Source organism: Gekko japonicus, unplaced genomic scaffold, assembly GCF_001447785.1.
Source record: "Gekko japonicus isolate JY-2015 unplaced genomic scaffold, Gekko_japonicus_V1.1 scaffold15, whole genome shotgun sequence".
Taxonomy (NCBI): domain Eukaryota; kingdom Metazoa; phylum Chordata; class Lepidosauria; order Squamata; family Gekkonidae; genus Gekko; species Gekko japonicus.
The window spans coordinates 3,788,174-3,807,992 of NW_015165830.1; the positions used below are offsets into that span (position 1 = coordinate 3,788,174).

Genomic DNA, 19,819 nt, shown 5'->3' on the forward strand with positions numbered 1-19,819 from the left:
TCATGTGCCATGTTACAAATAATTGTATATGAAGCAGCTTTTAGATTAGGCAGTTCTCCTAACGACATCACTTATTCATTTCTTCTGGAACAGCAAAATAATGCTGACTCATGTTTACTTGCAACCCACTCTACCTTTCCATTCTTACAACTACGACTTTCTACCCACTTACATCATTGTATAGTAATATTGTACCCCTCCCCCCCATCTGAAGTCAACAACGAACAAGTCTGTAATAGGTCACGGAAGCCTTTCACAGTACCAACCTCTGGTACTCCCTGCAATGGGAAAAGGGAGGGGCGACATGAAACACACGTCTACTTTCCTTCTTTGGACGGGATTAACGTGTTGTTGGATCGCTGCATGCTACAAAATGTAAAGGCCAAAACAACAGCCCACCAACAACCGAGGAGCGTGCTAGTTATATAAACTTTGTACAATAAAAAGTATAAGTCCCCAAAACAATTAGTTTGCCCTTCTTGTCCCCCCGCCGCCGCCCTTTTCCCACCCTTATGTTTAGTAGCCGGCGCCCAAAGCGTGTTCTTCAAACCTACACACATGCAAGAAAACCCACGGCAAGGGAAAGCCCCGTGTTCTCTCTCTCTCTCTCTCTCTCTTTTGCTCTCTCCCGCCCGCCGCCGAACAGGCCGCCTCGGCACTGCCTGGGCAAGCCCTTCCCCGCCCACCTCTCCGTGCGAGGCGAGCATCCGCCCCACTGTGGCGGAAGGGAAGCAAAGGAAAGCAGCCAGCTAGGGCGCCAGGCAGGGCCGGGGCAAGAAAAGTCGCAGCGACGGTGAGAGGAGTCGAGCTGTTGGTTGAGCGACGAGTTCCCCAGGCCTGCAGCATGGAGGCCTTCTGCGGCTCCCGCTTTTGGGTAAGCGCCACCCCTTGGCTTCGTCCCGGGATCCCCGAGGAGCCGGTCCCCTGGAGAGGAGCCCGCGCATCCTCAAGCGCCGCACCCGGCTCGTTCCCTTAGTCAATAAAGGGAAGTTTCAGCTAAGCTTCCAAATTACAAACAGGAGACGCCGCCGCGTGAGGTCTGGGCAGCCGTGGAGGTCCTTGGGGGCAAGCGTCGGGCAAGCGGGAGAGCAACGCTCAGATTTGAGCAAAGTTGGGGGGGGCAGGCGGAGGGAAGTCCAGGTTTCTGTCTGGTGAACTCCTGCCAGGCATTCGGAAATGTTTGCCTTCAGTAGTTACAGATGGAAAAGGCAACCGAAACTTTCGGAAATGTTTGCCTTCAGTAGTTACTCTAAGCTGCGGAGTCTTGTGAGCAAAAATTCTACTTTGTGAGCTGCTGGCATTAAAGTTGTGAGCGAGGCATTTGGCTACTGCATACATCAGTTTGCTCTGGATCCATCCTTCCTGAGCTAAGAAAAAATGTGAGCTGGAGGCTAAAAAACTGTGAGCTAGCTCACACTAACTCAGCTTAGAGGGAACACTGGTACCGTAAAGGCAACCGAAACTAGAGAGTTAGAACTCCATTGCACTGCTTGGGACCGGGGTGGGTGGGAATACTAGCTTGGTGGGCTGAGAGCGTGCCAGGCTAGCAGATGTTACAAAAGGAAGAGCAGGAAAAACTGGGATTGGGAATAGGAAAGCTTTGTGATGTGGTTTAGAAGAATCGATCAAAGGCACAGTCTTAACTAGATGAGTTACAGTAGTTTTAGAGTCGGAGTCACTGCAAGGTCGCTTCTTGTGGAATCCGCTGGTGTAGATAAAGGACAAGAGGATGGTTATCATGATTTGCCCTGTTTACACATTCTACCAAAAAGAGCCAGAATATCATGTGGTAAGGAACTGAGGAGCTCTACCCAGTTCATTATCACGTGGGCTTAAAAAAAAAACGGCTCTAGAGCAAAGTGACGCCCACATGTTTGAATATTTTTACCTTGAAGATGGATCCAGGTGGGTTGCCATGTTGGTCTGAAGCAGTAGAACAATGTTTGAGTCCAGTGGCACCTTTAAGACCAACAAAGTTTTATTCAAGGTATAAGCTTTCATGTGCAAGCTGAAGAAGAAGAAGTGTGTGTGTGTGTGCACACAGAAGCTTATACCTTGAATAAAACTTCGTTGGTCTTAAAGGTGCCACTGGACTCAAACTTAGTTCTGTTTTTACCTTGCAGCCCTGCTCACAAATACATAAACATTGATTCCCTGTAGAATGAATGAGTCAAAATCCTTGGAAACATTTCCAAAATCCAGGTGCATGTGCCCCTTATGACAGTGGCATTTCTTATACATGAAAGTGTTGACTTTGCTATTACTGGTTCATGAGAATGCAGGAAGCTACTCCCTGGCACTGCAGGTTTACTGTTGTGAACCTGGCTAGACTGGTATTTTCCATCTCTTTGCTACTGTACTGTTCTAATCCTGTATAGAACCAATGCAAGTTGCAACAGCATAATTGCTAGAGGCAACTTTTCATCTCTTAAGGCATTTGTCTTTCATCATGGTCAGAGTTTTGTTCAGTCCTACATTGGATAGATACCTCAGGTCCTTTCAAAATGTGCAGGTTCAACAATTGGGAGAATTAAAAAAAAGTTCATTCTGCAGCTGGCTAGCATTTATCTACTATGGGGCAGGTGGTGGGGGGAAAGGCAGTGGCACCCTGTGATGAAGGTGCTGTGATGGCAAATAAAACGGAGAGTGTGTGTCTGGGGGGGGGAGATAAGACAAGGATTGTATTTGGCCAGATGTGTTTGGAAAACTTTTAGCCCCATAACTGTTATAGCCTTAGGAGCACAGAAGAGGCAGTGTGACACATTCCCATTTCTCTCTTTCCTGTCTGCCAGCCTCATGTGTTGCATCCAGGGACCTTGGCCAGATACCACAGAACTGGGAAAGTCCCACAGCACAAACATAGTACATGAAAGATGACAGGTACAATACCTGAATATAGTTTGTCTGGAGAAGATGGCCACCCTTCTGCAGGGTTGCCAGGATTCACCAAGGGCTCCTAGACAGATTCCACATGGGCCCCTCACATCACCCTGATCCAAATCAAATAATGTAACAAAACAAAACACTTGGCTGAGTGTTTACATGTCCTTTCATTTGTGGCAGGCATAACTCATCAGAAAATAAAACTTGGAATCTCAATATTGGCTACCAGCTTCAAGATGATTGTGGGAGTTCCAGGAACAAAAATGAAAGGAATCAGAATATCCTTGCCCAAATTACCTCCAGACAGCTCCTGCCCCTGTGGAAGCTAAGCTAAATTCTAATGGCTGGTCCTCATAAATGACCGGGGCAGGGGGGAGCATCCTTTTATTAGTTTGATAGGTTATGGGGAAATATTAACTCTTCTTTCAGTTCATAGTATTAACAAAGGTTTGCTGCTGTACTGCTACTGAATGCATTCTAAGTAGCCAACCAGGATGGATGAGAAGGAGTTGAGACCCTTTTCTACAAATTTGACACACTCCTAATTTCCTTGGCAGTCAATCAACAAGCACTGGAATTGGTTTAGACATGGTAGTTTTGCATGTATGCTTTCCCTGTGCATTTTCACAGTTGTTTGTTTTATTTTACATGTGCCTTAAATAATGAGGATTTTCAAGGGAGGGTGCTGTCATCATCAGTGGCATTAAAAACACCCCCCCCCCCCCACTTTTTAAAAAAAAATCTCCCACCTCTAAAAATCTTTCCCTCATAGAGATATTTCTTTATATCTTTGCAAGGGAAGAGACAAGGAAGAAAGAAATTCAGAGAACTTGCTTAACCTGTCAATACAATACTGCATCAATATATCAATATCTTAGGGCCTTTTTAAAAACAAAAACTGAAACCTCTCATCCTCTGGGGGGGGAAGGAGAGGGGGTGGTTTGATGATGACAACAGTATAATCATTGGAAAGTGGGTTGGAGGTGGGTGGGAATGGGTAGGACAAATCTCATACTGTTTCTTAACTTATTAGTTCTAAGCCAACTGCTAAAATATTAAAAAGCGAGACACCATTTGAACGGCTGAAAAAAATCTAACACAGATGCATAAAATTTTGCAGCTAAAAGAGTGATAGGTCTGCTATTGTCTTCTAATAAAAGAGGTAATGTCTCCATATGATCTATGAGCATGAACATTGTGCATGAGGAAAAAGCCATCTCAAAATTGGCTTCCAGAAAAAGACTGGGGTAAAAGTGGTTTCAAAAATTGGGGAATAACACCCCCCCCAAAAAAAAGTGAAAACTAAAGACGCAAAAATGCATGTGGAAATCGGGGATAAACTGAAGCAATATGGGGCCAAAACTGTCAGGAAAAACTCATGTGGAAAAGCCCCAAGAGTGAAAAATGGGGGAAGGGGAGAGAAATTAAAAGGGGGAAGAGAGGAAGGAAAAGATAATGAAAGGCTTTCTTATTTTGCTACAATACACTACCAGGGCTGCACAACATCTGATTGTGCAGACAAAATTATGGAGCTGGGTGGAATCAAAGGAAGAGGGAAACTGTAGACTGCTGAAGATAATGACCTTGTTAGCAGGCTGCATCCTGGCAATGACTGTAGCTGCCACGAGCTGTTCTGGCAAGTTGTGCCTTGCTCCAATGTTGGCTTGATCGACAGATTTAGCAGCAGCTGTCCCAGCACAGTGTCTGAATTTGTTGGTCGAGTGTTTAGGAGAGGGCAAACTGAAGCTGAATCCAGGTAGGAAAGTAGTGGTGCCAGCTGGAAGGGTCACTGCTTTTAACATCAGAATCAACATTTATTACAATTGAAAATCAGTTTACCAGTGCAGTTTGCACACTACTTTTAATGCGATTCATACCATTAGTGGTGTGTAGGAGGTTGCCAGTCTCCAGATGGGGCCTGGAGTTCTCCTGGAATTGCAACTAATCTCCAGAGAAAGTGGCTGCTTTGGAGGATGAACTCTGTGGAATTATATGCTGCTGAGCTCCTTCCTCTCCCCAAACATTGCCTTTGTCAGGCTGCACTCCCAATCTCCAAGAATTTCCCAAACTGGAGATGGTGATCCTAGCATTTGTTGCATGTGTAGCATTTGCTGAAAATCTGATAAGAGCTTGGGAGTTTTGCTAAATAATGGCCTGCTGCTAGAGAAACAAGTGTCATAGAATCATAGAATGTTAGAGTTGGAAGGGACCTTGCAGGTCATGTAGTCCAACCCCCTGCACTCTGCAGGAGCATAGCTGAAAGATAGCCCTACATACCTACAACATACCCGAAAGATGGTCGTCCAGCTTCCGCTTGAAAATGTCCAGCGAAGGAGCATCCACCACCTCCCGAGGCAGACTGTTCCCCTGCTTAACCACTCTTACAGTTAGGACGTTTTTCCTGGTATTTAGCCAGTAACGACTCCCTTGTAATTTCCACCAATTAGATCTAGTCTTGCAATCCGGAGCAAGAGAGAATAGATGTGCTCCATCTTCTACATGACAGCCCTTCAAATACTTGAAGACTGCAATCATGTCCCCTCTAAGCCTTCCCAGGCTAAACATACCCAACTCTTTCAGCCTTTCCTCATAAGACTTGGATTCTAACCTTCTCACCATCCTGGTTGCCCTCTTCTGGACATGCTCGAGCTTGTCAACATCCTTCCTAAAATGTGGTGCCCAAAACTGGACACAGTATTCCAGGTGAAGCCTGACCATAGCAGAATAGAACGGAACTACCACCTCCCTTGATCTGGACACAATGCTTCTGTTAATGCATCCTAAGATTGCATTAGCTTTCTTCACAGCCACATCGTACTGCAGGCTCATGTTTAGCTTGTGATCAACCAGAACACCTAGATCCCTTTCACATGTGCTACTATCAAGCCAAGTCCCTCCCATTCTATATCTGTGCCTTTGATTTTTTGTACCTAAGTGTAGGACTTTGCACTTATCTCTATTGAAATTCATTTTTGTTTGTCTCAGCCCACTGTTCTAGCCTATCTAGATCATTTTGAATCCTGACTCTGTCTTCTTCAGAATTAGCAATCCCACCTAACTGTCCATGACAGTGAATTTTTCTTTCGTCCCAGCTATATCTATTAAAGAAGCTGATTCCCTAAATGTGATCCATACTTAAATAATTGCAATGGCTAGATTACTGTAATACAGTATACCTGTGGCTCCCCTTGAAGACTATTCAGGAACTGCAGCTGGTGTAAAATGCTGTGGCCATTGGCAGGACCATGTCACTCCTATTGTGAGATCCCTTCACTGGCTTCTGATTACTTTCCAGATCCAATTCAAGGTCCTAGTGCTCCCGCGTAAAGCCCTGCATGACCTAGGACACACATATTTGAAGGACTGCCTCTTCTTCCAGGTTCCCATGCAGCAGTTTTGTTTTTCTCAGCAACATCTACTCTCAGTATCGCACCCCCCTTGTCTAAGGCTGGTAACAGTTTGGGCTCCAGCCTTTTCAGTGCCTTCCCATGTCTGAAACAGCCTCCTGGAAGAAGTCCTGGGGGCTTCCTCTCTCCTAACTTTCCAGCAAGGCTGCAAAACAGAGCTGTTTCACAGAGCTTTTGGGGTAGCCTGAGCAAAGGGAAAATCCCTTCCTGGTGGGAGGCATAGTGTATTTTAGTGGGTTTTTAATATTTGTTTTATCGATTTGTTTTCTATTGTCATCCAGCTTGGCATCCTGAGATGCTTGGGAGAAAGGCGGGCTTATAAATATATTAAATAAATAAAATAATATAAATCATGAAGATATCTAAGAGGGGATACAAGTAACAGAAGATACCTTTGAAACAGTCTGAGCTTTTTCAGTGTGGTCTCTGGGCAGAAACTGTGTTGCCAACTTTTCATTTGCCACTGGGCTCTTGTGCCTATGAAAACCACATGACAGAGGTGTAACAGTGGCAGCTTAGCTCATTGCTGTTTCTCTGTGTTGAACAAAACTGCAGTCTGTCACATCTCTTTCTGCCATGCACACTGGACAGACTTGGGAACTTTGAGAGGGAAGATGTGGCAGCCTTATAGAGGAGCAGCTTTATTTCATTGGTCCTAGCTGCTGCCCTGCTTGTGATGTCCATGGCACTGGATGGAAGAATGCCCTTGCCTCATTGAATGCTGAATGGGTGTCTGTGAGGGACAAGAAGACAGTGATGAATAATGGGCAGCAGCTGCAACAGAGTGCTGGTTATTAGGTGCTCATTAGAGGTTGGCGAATGATTGAGAGAGGGTGCCTCCACCTAGGTGTTTTCCATTCTGCACACCTCAACCCCATTTTCCACTCTCACAGTGGGTGTGCACTCAGATGGCAGTCCACCTCATATTTGCATTTGAAGGTTTACCTTTTCATAAAGTGATAGTGTCATTAAGATAATACTTCCTCACCCAGTGTAGGGTGTTGCATTGAAACTTTGTCCCCAGTTAACTGCAAGTTCCCCCCCCCCACAAGCCTTGGTGTGACTGTGCAAGGAAAATTGATGCTTTAAATATTTATTTATTTAAAGCATCTGCCTCTTCAGATCATAAAACATAAACCATTAAAATTAACCACCATTAATAACCAGCCACTAAAAGCTGAGAAGCACAAAAACCCACAACATAAAATTTTTAGCATTTGAAATGATCCTCATCAGGGGTCATTTCGTAGAAAAAGAGCTAGGGGAACTCATTAGCATAACTCATTAGCATATGCCACACACCCTGACATCACCAGAAGTGTGTCATAAGGCCACACCCCCTGACATCACCGGAAGTGTGATGTCACCATCAGACACATCCACAACTGAGCGTCCTTTCGGCTTTGGCCCAGCCGCTTCACTCTTTCTGGGGTTACTTGTACTTGCCCTCTGCTCTTTCCCAATAGCATATTGGACACCTTCCGACCTGAGGGGCTCATCTTCCAGCATCATATCTTTTAGCCTTTTGATACTGTCCATGGGGTTTTCTTGGCAAAAAATACAAAAGACGGACAGGCCACAGCAGAGAACTCAGACCAAGCGTGATCCCCTGGAGAAGGAAATGGCAACCCACTCCAGTATTTTTGCCAAGAAAACCATGGGGTTGTGAGGGAAACTCAAAAGAGTTTTTCAGCTAAACATTAGGAAGAACTTCCTGACAGAGTGGTTCCTCAGTGGAACAGGCCTCCTCAGGAGGTGACGGGCTCTCCTTTTCAAGCAGAGGCTAGATGGCCATCTGAGAGCAATGCTGATTGTGTGAACTGAGGCAGATCATGAGAGGGAGGGCAGGAAGGGCTGTACCAGTGCTTAGTTCTGGTGGCCCTTTCTTTCACGCTCAGGGAAATGCCAATCGCCACTTTGAGGTCAGGAAGCAATTTTTCTCCAGGCCAGTTTGGCCCAGGGATCCTGGAGGTTTTTTGACCTCTGGGGATGGAATAGAGGTCCCTGGGGGTGTTTTTTTTGGGGGGGTTATTTGTGAATTTCCTGCATTGAGCAGGGGGTTGGACTAGATGATCTTGGAGGTCCCTTCCAACTCTATGATTCTATGATTCTAATCCCCCAGCCAGTCTTGAACTGGTAAAAAACCCAAAAAACCTCCTCTCCCGCACTCATGCCAATCCACCAGTTGTAGCATAACCAGGGGCAGGCTTCCTCCAGTGCTTTTAGACTGGCATAAGGCTTAAGAATGGAGCTAAGCATCCATACCTGCTAAAGCACGCAGGTTTAAGTAACGTTGAAAAGCAGGGGGAGCAGGAGGTGGTTAAAAAACCTGGCTACCTTATTGGCCCGCTGGCCTCAGGCTCTGCTCCCCTGGTTTAATCAGGAGGTTGGGAACAGCTCTTTCCGACAAAGTGATGGGGTGGGGGTGCTTTAAAAGCACAGGAGCAGGGCTAGAAGGGGGGGGCGCAGTAGGGGAAGCTTGGAGACCTTTTGTACACACGAAGCATCTCTCCCCCCCATCATCCCCCCCACCGCTAAAGAATGGCGAGGGGCTCCTCTGCCCGCTCAGCGTTTGTGTGCAATGTGCGGGTCTCTCCCCCCCCCCCCCCCCCGCCGTGCGGTGCCGTTTGGAAAAGGGGGAGGCGAGAGAAACGACCAACGGCGGCGAGGCTCCAGGCCGGGTTTTCCTTGCCGCTCCTCTCCCAGCGCTCGGCTGTGCAATGTGGAGCACGTTTCTCGCTCGCCTGGTGCGCGCGTCTCTAGGCTTGCTGCCTGGTCCCCGGTTCGGCAGGGGGCTGGGGCCAGGCGGCGTGGAGGCAGAGGACGCCCTTCTCGGAGCCCTGCCACCACCGCCAGTCCTGGCCACCCACCCGCCTTGCCCAGCCAGCCAGTGCTTCACCCACCGTCGCCAGTGGCAGCTCTATCCATGTGGCGGCGAGTGCGACGGGAAAGGCGAATCCGGAAGGCAGCGGCTGGGAAACCTGCTCGCTCGTCCGTGCCCGACGGAGTGCGCCCCGCCTTGTCCCTACAGCTGGCGGTGACCTCCAGCGGGCGCCAGCAGGGAGCTCCAGGCCCCGCCCCCCCGTGCCTCACCCGGGGGAACGGTGTTCCCCCACGATCCCCCTGAAATAACCTCTGACTCATAACAGTTTCCAGGCTAGAAACGGTTGTGTTTTTTTGGTGGGTGGTGTTAAAAAATTGAGCTCCCAGGTCAAAACATGGGCAAAAATGAATTTAGAGACTTGGGTAGGCAGCAGGTGATGCCTCTAAGGGGGAAGGAATTCTACAGGTGAGGTGCCACCACTGAAAAAGCCCTGTCTCTGTTCACCATCTGCCTCACCTCTGCAAGCAGGGACCGAGAGACCAAGACTTGTTAGCTGGAGCTCAGCTGGCAAGCTGGATGATATGGGAGGAGGTGGTCTTGCAAGTACATTGACCACAAGTCACTTAGGGCTTTATAGCTAAGAACCAGTGCTTTGAATTGGCTTAGAGATACTTGTCCAGCAGTACCAATAGGTAGGAATGTACAGTCAGTGTGGTGGATCCAACACTGTATTTCCATGAGTACAAGGACTTCCACCTGCAGAATACAACTTTCTAACCTTCCCTGTTCCTGGGAACCCAAAGTGACCCCTAGAATCCTGCTCTTAGAGGCCCTTCTACCCTAGCAATAGGATTTCAGGGAAGTATTTTGGGCTGCCAGAGAAGGGGAGAGCCGAGAAAGTCACACTCTGTGGTCAGGAAGTGCACCCATGAAAACATAGCATTGGATCCACCCCAGTACGTTTCACTACCTATGATACGATCCAAGCAGTGTCCAACTGGAAATATTGGAAATGCTCTGAATCCAAACAGAATTAGTGCTGACACTTCCAACTGGGTTGAAGCTCTCTGATCTGATGGTTATTTGAGAAACTTGATTCATTTTGATTTACTAGGCAGTGGGAGGGGGTGGAACAGCAAGGGGATAGAATATGAACAGCAGGAAGAAACAACTCTGAATCTTTGTGTTGGGCACATTGAAGGGGTTTTTGGGGTGTTTTTTTTTTGTGGAGGCACTAGTCTAATTTCCAGGATTTGTTTTGAAGGATGCCATCCTCCAGACTTTTAAGGAGAAACTGTTTTACTTGTATGGCCTCCTCAGATAAATCCTAAAATGTTAGTTCAGGGAGTGTCCATATGTTTTAGATGGCATCAGTAGCAACAATATTCTTTGTTTAATTCATGTAAAAGTTTATTATGCCAACAGCATTTTTCAGGTCAGTGGGCATTGTGTTTTGTGTCAGTATCTTTTATTGGTTTCAACATTATCTTGAGTAAGATTTAAAATTTCCCCTAGTTAGTATATAAAATGTGAAAAAAGAGTCTAGCACAAGTGGTAGTTTTTGCAAACACTATTCCTCTAGAAATGCAGTCTAGCTTTTCCTGTCTTGGTGTGCTTCATCAAAAACTGGTGGGGTTTGGGGTACGGTTGCCAGGTCTTACCTTCTCGCCAGCAAGGGGTGGGAGGGAGCTTTCTAGGAGTTGGGGGTGGGGCGATGTCATGGCACGCAATGCCCCTGATGTGATGATGTCACACAGAAGTGACATCACATCGAGGATGTCACGCTGGGTTGTGGCTGTTGGGGGCGGGGCTTCCCCTGCTGGCCAGGTGGTCTGCGGAGCCTGTGAAATCAGGGGTTCCCTTGCTTCCACCTGGGGGCTGGCAACCCTAATTTGGGGGCTTTTCAAAATCTATTTCTGGTGAGTGTTGAAGAACTATAATGCTGTTGCAATAAGATAACACATAGCTTAGTCTTCATTGAAATGAATGAAAATTGGAGAAGTGATTGCATCTCATTTCATGTAAAACAAAATCAGCTTTAAAATCTAATTTGTCCTTTACTTTAGGAACTTGAGCCCTAAGATTTTGCTTTATATAATAATAATTCTAATACAATTGGAAGCACTAGCAGCATATAGAACATACATTTGTGTATAAAAACAAATAGTTTTACATATATTTCTATATTACCCAACACCAAATTTTAAATACTTTCTAATCATCACTCTTGGTGTAAGAATTATTCCAGTGTTTATGGGTCCCATGAGGAGAACTGAATGTCTCAATAAGAGAATCTCTAGATGAAATGGGTGGAGTTTTTCAAGGATAAATTAAGAGGCCAGTGAAACCAAACCACCAACTCACGTTTGCTTGGCAAATTCATGACCTACTTCACTTGCCGCCTCCAAACGAGGCCTTTTCCCTACTTCCTACTTAGAGTTTCTCTTACCTTTCCAAAGAGGCACCTTGTTCTCCTTTCTTACAGTTATTACCTTTGACATCAAGATCAATACTCCACCCAAGCGACACTCAGGGAGAGGAGAGAAACATTCCTTTTCAGCTAGTCTTTCACCTTTCTCCTGTTCACCCAAAAGACCTCCTGTGGTTTATGTGGCCATAAGATCAGGCCACTGGCCCATTCAGTCCAACACTCTGTCACACAGTGGCCAAAAATACCAGGTGCCATCAGGAGGTCCACCAGTGGGGCCAGGACACTAGAAGCCCTCCCACTGTTGCCCCCCTATTACCAAAAATACAGAGCATCACTTGCCCCAGACTGAGAGTTCCTATCTGTACCTTGTGGATAATAGCCACTGATGGACCTCTGCTCCATATGTTTATCCAATTCCCTCTTGAAGCTGTCCATGATTGTAGCCGCCGCCACCTCCTGTGGCAGTGAATTCCATGTCTTAATCACTCTTTGGCTGAAGAAGTATTTCCTTTTATCTGTTCTAACCTGACTGCTCAGCAATTTCATTGACAGCCCACAAGTTCTTGTATTGTGAGAAAGGGAGAAAAGTACTTCTTTCTCTACCTGCTCTGTCCCATGCATATTCTTGTAAACTTCTATCATGTCACCCCTCAGTTATCTTTTCTTCAAGCTAAAGAGCACTTTAACCTTTCTTCATAGGGAAAGTGTTCCAATCCTTTTATCATTCTAGTTGCCCTTTTCTGCACTTTTTCCAAAGCTACAATATCCTTTCTGAGGTCTGGTGACCAGAACTGTACACAGTACTCCAAATGAAGGTCGCACAATCAATTTATACAGGGGCATTATGCTACTGGTTGATTTGCTCTAAGTTCCCTTCCTAATAATCCCATAGCGTTGACCTTTTTTTTTTTTCCTGCAGTCGCACACTGTCTGACATTTTTAGTGAGTTATCTACTACAACTCCAAGATCTCTCTCTTGGTCAATCTCCGCCAGTTTGGACCCCATCAACATGTATTTATAGTTAGGATTTTTGGCCCCAATGTGCATCACTTTGCACTTGGCCACACTGAACCCCATTTGCCTCATTGACGCCCACTCGCCCATACTTGACAGATCCCTTTGGAGTGCCTCACAATCCTCCTTGGTTCTCATCACCCTGAACAATTTTGTGTCATCTGCAAATTTAGCCACTTCATTGCTTACTCCCAACTCCAAATCATTAATGAACAAGTTAAAAAGCATTGTACTGAGCCCTGTGATATGCCACTGCTTGCCACCCTCCACTGAGAAAATTTCCCATTTATACTCACTCTCTGTTTCCTATTAGCCAGTTTTTGATCCGTAAGAGGAGTTGTCCCTTTATCCCATGACTATTGAGCTTACTTAGGAGCCTTTGATGAGGAACTATCAAAAGCTTTCTGGAAGTTAAGGTAAACAACATCTATTGGGTCCCCCTTGTCCACATGTTTGTTCACCTCCTCAAAGAACACTAACAGGTTAGTGAGAAAAGATCTTCCCTTACAGAACCCATGCTGAGTCTGCCTCAATAGTTTTTGTTCATCAGTGTGCCTACTAATTCTTTCCTTAATAACAGTTTCTACAACTTACCCGGTATTGATGTCAGACTGACTGGCCTATAATTTCCTGGATCTCCTCTGGAACTCTTTTTAAAGATAGGGGTAACATTAGCTATCTTCCAATCCTCAGAAATGGAGGCAGATTTTAATGAAAGATTACATATTTTTGTCAGGAGATCCACAAGTTTTCATTTGAGTTCTTTCAGAACTCTTGGATGTATGCCATCCGGGCCTGGTGATTTATCAGTTTTTGTCTGTGAGTCGTAGGACCTCCTCTCTCATCACTTCAGTCTGACTCAGGTGTTTTAACACCCCTCCCGAAATCAGTTCTGGAGTGGGCAAGCACTTCTCATCTTCCACAGTAAAGACAGTGGCAAAAAATGCATTCAGCTTCTCAGTCATTTCCCTATCATCCTTCAGTAATTCTTTTACCCCTTGGTCATCCAAGGGCCCCACTGCCTCCCTGGCTGGTTTTTATGTTTTTGCAATATACTCCTCATATTCCCATGTTTACCCACAGTGTTTTGTTTCTGTTTCTCCCATTTCCCAGCTTACTTTTTAGACTTCCTGCCTTCCCCCAAAGCCTGAGCCTTGCTACATTGTCTTAAGATAACCAACCTACCAAGCAAACTAGATGTACAAGTGTTGGCTAGATTTCTAGTGCTATTTTACCCAGAGTGCTAGATTTCTCTGAGTAAAAATGGCCACTTCTGTTGTTGTTGTTGTTCAGTCGCACAGTCAAGTCTGACTCTTTGTGCCCCCATGGACTACATCACGCCAGGTCCACCTGTCTTCTGCTGTCCTCCGGCGTTTGCTCAATTTCACGTTCGTTGCATCGATAACACTGTCTAACCATCTCATCCTTTGCCATCCCCTTCTTCTGTTACCTTCAATCTTTCCCAGCATCAGGGTCTTCTCCAGTGAGTGCTCCTTTCTCATTTGGTGGCCAAAGTATTTGAGCTTCAGCTTCAGTATCTGACCTTCCAGAGAACAGTCAGGTTTAATTTCCTTTAGGATTGACTGATACATTCTCCTTGCAGTCCAGGGGACTCTCAAGAGTCTTCTCCAGCACCATAATTCGAAAGCATCTATTCTTCGGCGCTCGGCCTTTCTTATGGTCCAACTCTCGCAGCCTTGACCCCTTCTACCTTCCTAGATTATCAGTAAAGATAACATTGAATGTCTCGCTGTCTGTGGCATGGGAGCAGCACATAAGGACTGAGGAGGGGGAGCTAATATAAACCCTGATGATCCATGGATAAACATACTCATACTCCAGCTTAGAAGTCAGGAATACTACATTTTAAGGACTAGTTGAGAGTAGCGCTATCCCTGGAGGCTTTCTGGGCAAGGTCAAAGACCTTGTGGTGATATGTGTGAGGGATGGGCCTGTTAATGTTGATGTTGGGTTGGATCTCTCTAGAACTGCTGTGCATGGAAGGGCACCTTACACACTTCCTACTGCAGCCTAAAATAATCTGAAATGTTGCTCTTGGAAGATGGGGAGTGTCCACCTGGAGAAACGGGAGGAGTTGAAGGTAGGGCTGCCATCTTCTGGGAGCATGGAGCATGGAGCTCTCCCAGAATTACAACAGATCTCCAGACAACAGAGATCAGATCCCCTGGAGAAAATGGTTGCTTTGGAGGGTGGACTCTATGGTACTATACCCTGCTTGAGGTCCTTTTTCTCCTCAAGCCCTGCCCTCCCGGGCTCCATCCCTGAATATCCAGGTATGTTCCAAACTAGTTAGAGGGTTTTCATGGGAGGGGAGAACTGGCAACTCCCCCTCGCTCATATGAATCTCTTTAGCAGAATCTAATCCACTGTTGTTTATGTCTTCATGTGTTCAATAGGGTCTTGATGCTATTTACTTGGTTTTATTATGGATACGTTAGTTTCAATATGTTGTATGCTGCCTAGATGGTCAGAATCTGGTCTAAAAGCATGCCAAACATGATTGTAGATAATAATGGCTCAATTGTTTTTATCTTCTTTGATAGTGTGGCAGTACTGTGGCTCATGGCTTATCTATATAGCCCTACTTTATTGCTTCTTCTGTCTACTACCTCTCAGCACAGTCCTATTTTACAGCAAATTAAGCAATATGCATTCAAGAGATCGGGGACCTGCTGCAGTTGTCAGTAGTTATATGCACCTCTCACTGATTCTAATAAATACATTGATGTAAAGTTAAACCAAATTGGGCCCGGAATGGGGAAGGTCAGTCAGCAGGAACATAGGGTTACATAATTCTGTAGTAGAGAATGCAAAGTATGATCTGTGACTGGCAGTTATCTATGGGCTTTATTTGTTCATGTTTCTGGGTAGCTTAGAAACTTTACATTCCATAATGGATGGATGCATGGATCATTAACATGTGCCTTATTTCCACCACTGCTGATAGTTGCACGTATTTGGACAATAATGGAAAATAATTTTTATGTGTGGATAAACATAAGCATCAGTGAGGATGGATGAATTGTTGTAACTGTCAGTGAATACTGACAGTTACAACATGTATTTGCTGTAGATTGGAAGCCAGGAGTAATTTGGACTAGCATAATATTGGCCAAGTCACTACAGTAACTATTTATTTATTTATTTGATTTATATCCCGCCTAGGGTTGCCAGTTCCCAGTGGGGGTTCCCCCACATTTGGGGGCTCCAATCCACTGCTGGCCAGCGAGGGAAGCCCCACCCCCAAACAGGGACGTCACCGGGTGACATCCCAGATACAATGACATCACGTGGAAGTGACATCATCGTGTTGGGGGCATTGGTGGGGTAATGCTCTAGTTTTTGGACAAACTCTATGGTTTTACCCAAAAACTAGAGCATCACCCCCCAGACGCTATGATGTCACTTTCGGGTGATGTTATTGTGACACGCGCTTTGCACATGCACAAAACGATTTTGGAACGGAGCCTGAATCCCCCTGCCGGCAGCCAGGTAGGATCTGGAAACCCTAATCCCTCCCTGTCCCATAAACTATTCTGGAAGAACAGTAACTTTTTCTTCCATACCCCCACCTTATTTCACTTTCAGCAGGGTTTTTTTTGTCAAGAATGGGCTGAGACCCCAAAATGCATCTATATAATAAATTAGACTAATTATGTTTAATGACATTGTGCTGGTTTTCCCCAGCAGTGTCGTCGTCAAGATCGCTGGCAGTCCTTGTGAGCATATTCAGGGTGTTTTCCCCAGAAAGGAATCTCTTTCTCTCTCTGCTGTTGTCATGGTTACTTTCTATCTCTCCTCCTATCTAGACCTACCACCTATTTTCCATCAGTATTTCCATTAGGGCTCCCATCCTCCAGGTGGGGTCTGGAATTCTCCTGCAGTAACAGGGAATCTGCAGACTACAAAGATGGCTCCCCTAGAGGAAATGGCAGCTTCAGAGGGCAGACTCTATGGAATCACACTGCTACTGAGCTCCTTCCCCTTCTCAAACTGCTTTACTCAGGCTCCACCCCTAGGTCTCCAGGAATTATCCAAGCTGATGTTGGCAACCCTAGTTTCCATGTCTTTTCTAGGTCCACAAGAGACCTCTCCCATCTTGGCGATGCAGGGCTAGTAAAGTAGCACCTGCTGCGTTCCCTCCCATATAAAAGCTGTTCAAGGCATATGGAACCCTGCTGTGAAAAATACGACAACTCTATATCCAAGTGGAGCCTCGTAATGCTTGTACTGTACACCAGAATCCATACAAACTTAGCACTACATCTGTATAGGCAGCAAGGTAGGCCCCAGAATGGGATGAGGAAGTTGTGCAGTTATGGAAATATTTTTACTGTTCACAGTAACATGTAAGGAAGCCTGTGTTGTGACTTGTGAGCAAATGAATGTAGACTTGGAGACTGGAGTTTGTTTTTCCTGAGGTCAGTGGTTGAGAAAGGGCACCAGAGAAAAGATACCAAGGTAATCCTGAGGTAGCATAATGTCTGTGAATTACAGTGAGTACTGTACTTCCCTTATTTATTCAATTGTACTTGAAAAGCTTTCTGACACCTGAGCACACACAGTCTGTGGTCTTCACAGGGCAGGGTTCCAGTGGCAGAACTTGATTTCTGTGTAGGAAATTACATAAAAATGTGTGTAATGAAGACCCTGCAAATATTTTACTGAATGAAGAAACCTTGAGTAGTGAGCCAGTTTGTATGGAGAAGTGGCAGAAATGCTTAAACCTGCTCATGTCTGGCTTGTGGGCTTCCCAGAAGCACGTGTCTGACCACTGGAAGGGCTGCGGTTGCCAGGTTGCCTGCTATGGCAGCAACCTCTTGCTCCCACGTTCCTGTCCTCTGACACCACTCAGTGTGGCAGCGGGAGCAAAAATGGAGACGGAGTTCTGCAACACAGCAATGTCACTTCTGGGTGACCCAGAAATGACAACACCACATTGAGTGATGTTTTAGGAATCCCCCAACAGAGACTGGGCCCAGGGAAGATTCCTAGAGTGTTGTTCAGTATGGTCACATCACTTCAGGTCTTCACCAGAAGTGACATCACCACATCAAGCAATGCTCACCTTCCTCATGTTTCCCCCAAACCTCCTGGGACTGCCACATGGCAATCCTAGGATGGACCTTTGCTCTGATCCATTTGGACTGCTCTTTGGGCTGCCGTCTTCTTGATAAGTTCTTAGCTTCACATTGTCTTGCACACCCTACCCAAGCTGCTTTTGCCTCACTGTGGGTTTCCATATACTTGAAATAAGTTTGAGATGGTGAACCTGAGTCTGGAAACCTGAAGGCGGGGGAGGAGACTGCAGGGTGCATTTTAATCTGCAAAATGGATGGCGGGGAAGAAGTTTAATGCTCCTCTCCCTGCTTCTACACCAGAAGTCCCTGGTGCCCACCAAGAGTTTTAGAAAGGATGCAGGGCCAGATGAGGCATCTGCACAGCAAGGCTTCTGATTGGACATTGGAAATTTAATTGGCTGTGCAGATTTTTTAAAATGTTGATTTGGCAGCTGCCATCGCCACAGCATGAAGATTTTCTCTGTGTAAGTGAAGGTAAGCTGCAGCAGCATTTATGGCTGGCTCTGCCTCCTGTGACACCCATTTTTGGGTGCACCCAACACACTGTGTCAGGATTCCAAAGGTGCCCATGGGTTCAAACAGGTTGGGGGACACCTGTTCTACTGCAAGCATTCTTAGTCTAGCACAGTGGGGGATCAAGGGACAGAGCCACGTGGGTCAAAGGACAGAACCAACAGAAAATAGTAATTCATCTCAGATTCACACTGCACATTCTCTTTTTTTCTGGTTAAGAAGATGAGGAGGGCAAGGGAAGAAGAAAAGGGATCCAAAGAGATTTGCATTTGAGGCCTGAAGTACAATGCTACAAAGGCCCTTAAAGACACATCACACCAAATTCCTTTGCCTTACAAGGTACTAAACAGATTAAAAACTGTCCCCCATCATATTCCCTACATTATATTTTAAAATCTCCATATGGAGACCAGCTAGAAGGGAAGAAAACCAGTCGAGCCACTGGAAGTTTGGCCTAGTGGCAACCCTATCGCTAATTTATTCCTAGAAGTCTTGCCTTGGGGGGGAGGAGTGTGTATCATTGCTTCATCTTGACACATTGCCTGTAGAAGAATTAACTGACAGAAACCTATGCAAATCCATACTCGTTCAGCTACAGCGACACCAAAGTAGTGGTATGGGAATAACCTGGAGAGGCAAATATTTTCCAGAATTTTGTTGAAAACTTACCTGTGGGGGAAGGCCAAATGGGTTCAGAACTGCGGGGGGGAGGAATTAACCTTTCTGTTCCATGCTGACCCTCCAAAAAAACTTCATCAAAGCTGTTACTAAACTGTGGGAGGGAGACACCATTTAATATATCATTTTCCCACCCCCACCCCCCGCCAGCTAATAGCATCTTCAGGGATAATTTCTGTCAGAGAAAGTGTGTATGTTGTAGGGTTAAAATCTCCACCGCTGCCTCACACCCCTGATCCAATTCGCCCCACCCCGCAGCTGTTGTTCAGCATTAAAGAAAATACTGGGAGATCTGTGATTGGGTATTTTGGATGACATGCAGTTTGACCCTGGCACATACCTGGTTTATTACATAAATTATGCTCAGAACGCTTTGAAAGGCTCTCGGGTAGAAAGTTATGCAATATAGCTTGGTTCTGTATTTATTTTTTAACTGCCATGATTTGTTCTCTCAGTTTTTATGGACCATCTGGACAATTCATAGCCACCCCATTTAGGGTTGCCAGATCCAGGTTGGGAAATACCTGGAGATTTTGGGGGTGGAGCATCAGAAGGGCGGGGTTTGGGAGGGAAGGGACTTCAAAGGGGTATAATACCATAGAGTTCACCTTCTAAAGCAACTATTTTCTCCAAATGAGCTGATCTCTCTTGCCTGGAGACCAGCTGTAACCCCAAGAGATCTTCAGCCACCACCTGAAGGTTCAAGCCACAAATGGACCACAGTGACTAACCAAGGGTTGCACCCCACCAATGTTGACTGTGAAAAAATTGATTCTATTCCAATTACAGTCCACAAACTTGCTTCTTCTTTTGTTCCTTTATTTTATGTCATGCAGTGTTGCTGCTGCTTCCAGACAATTGCCATGTGACTACGGATTTCCTAGGTAAATATTCTGTTTCCCCCAATGCTTCGTCAGGTCACTTTTTTATACATGGAGCTGATGCTCTAAGCCTCCTATTCAGAGT

At 45.7% G+C, this 19,819-nt stretch overlaps 1 protein-coding gene across 1 annotated transcript in view; it reads left to right on the forward strand.

Moving 5' to 3' along the window:
- The first annotated feature begins 818 nt into the window (after positions 1-818).
- The window catches only part of ABCC3 (ATP binding cassette subfamily C member 3), a 142,443-nt gene continuing 123,442 nt past the window's right edge, over positions 819-19,819 (forward strand). Inside the window, exon 1 of the mRNA XM_015410727.1 lies at positions 819-874. Coding sequence (XP_015266213.1) covers positions 845-874 — 30 coding nt within the window. The 5' untranslated portion in view covers positions 819-844. The remainder of the gene's footprint in view (positions 875-19,819) is intronic.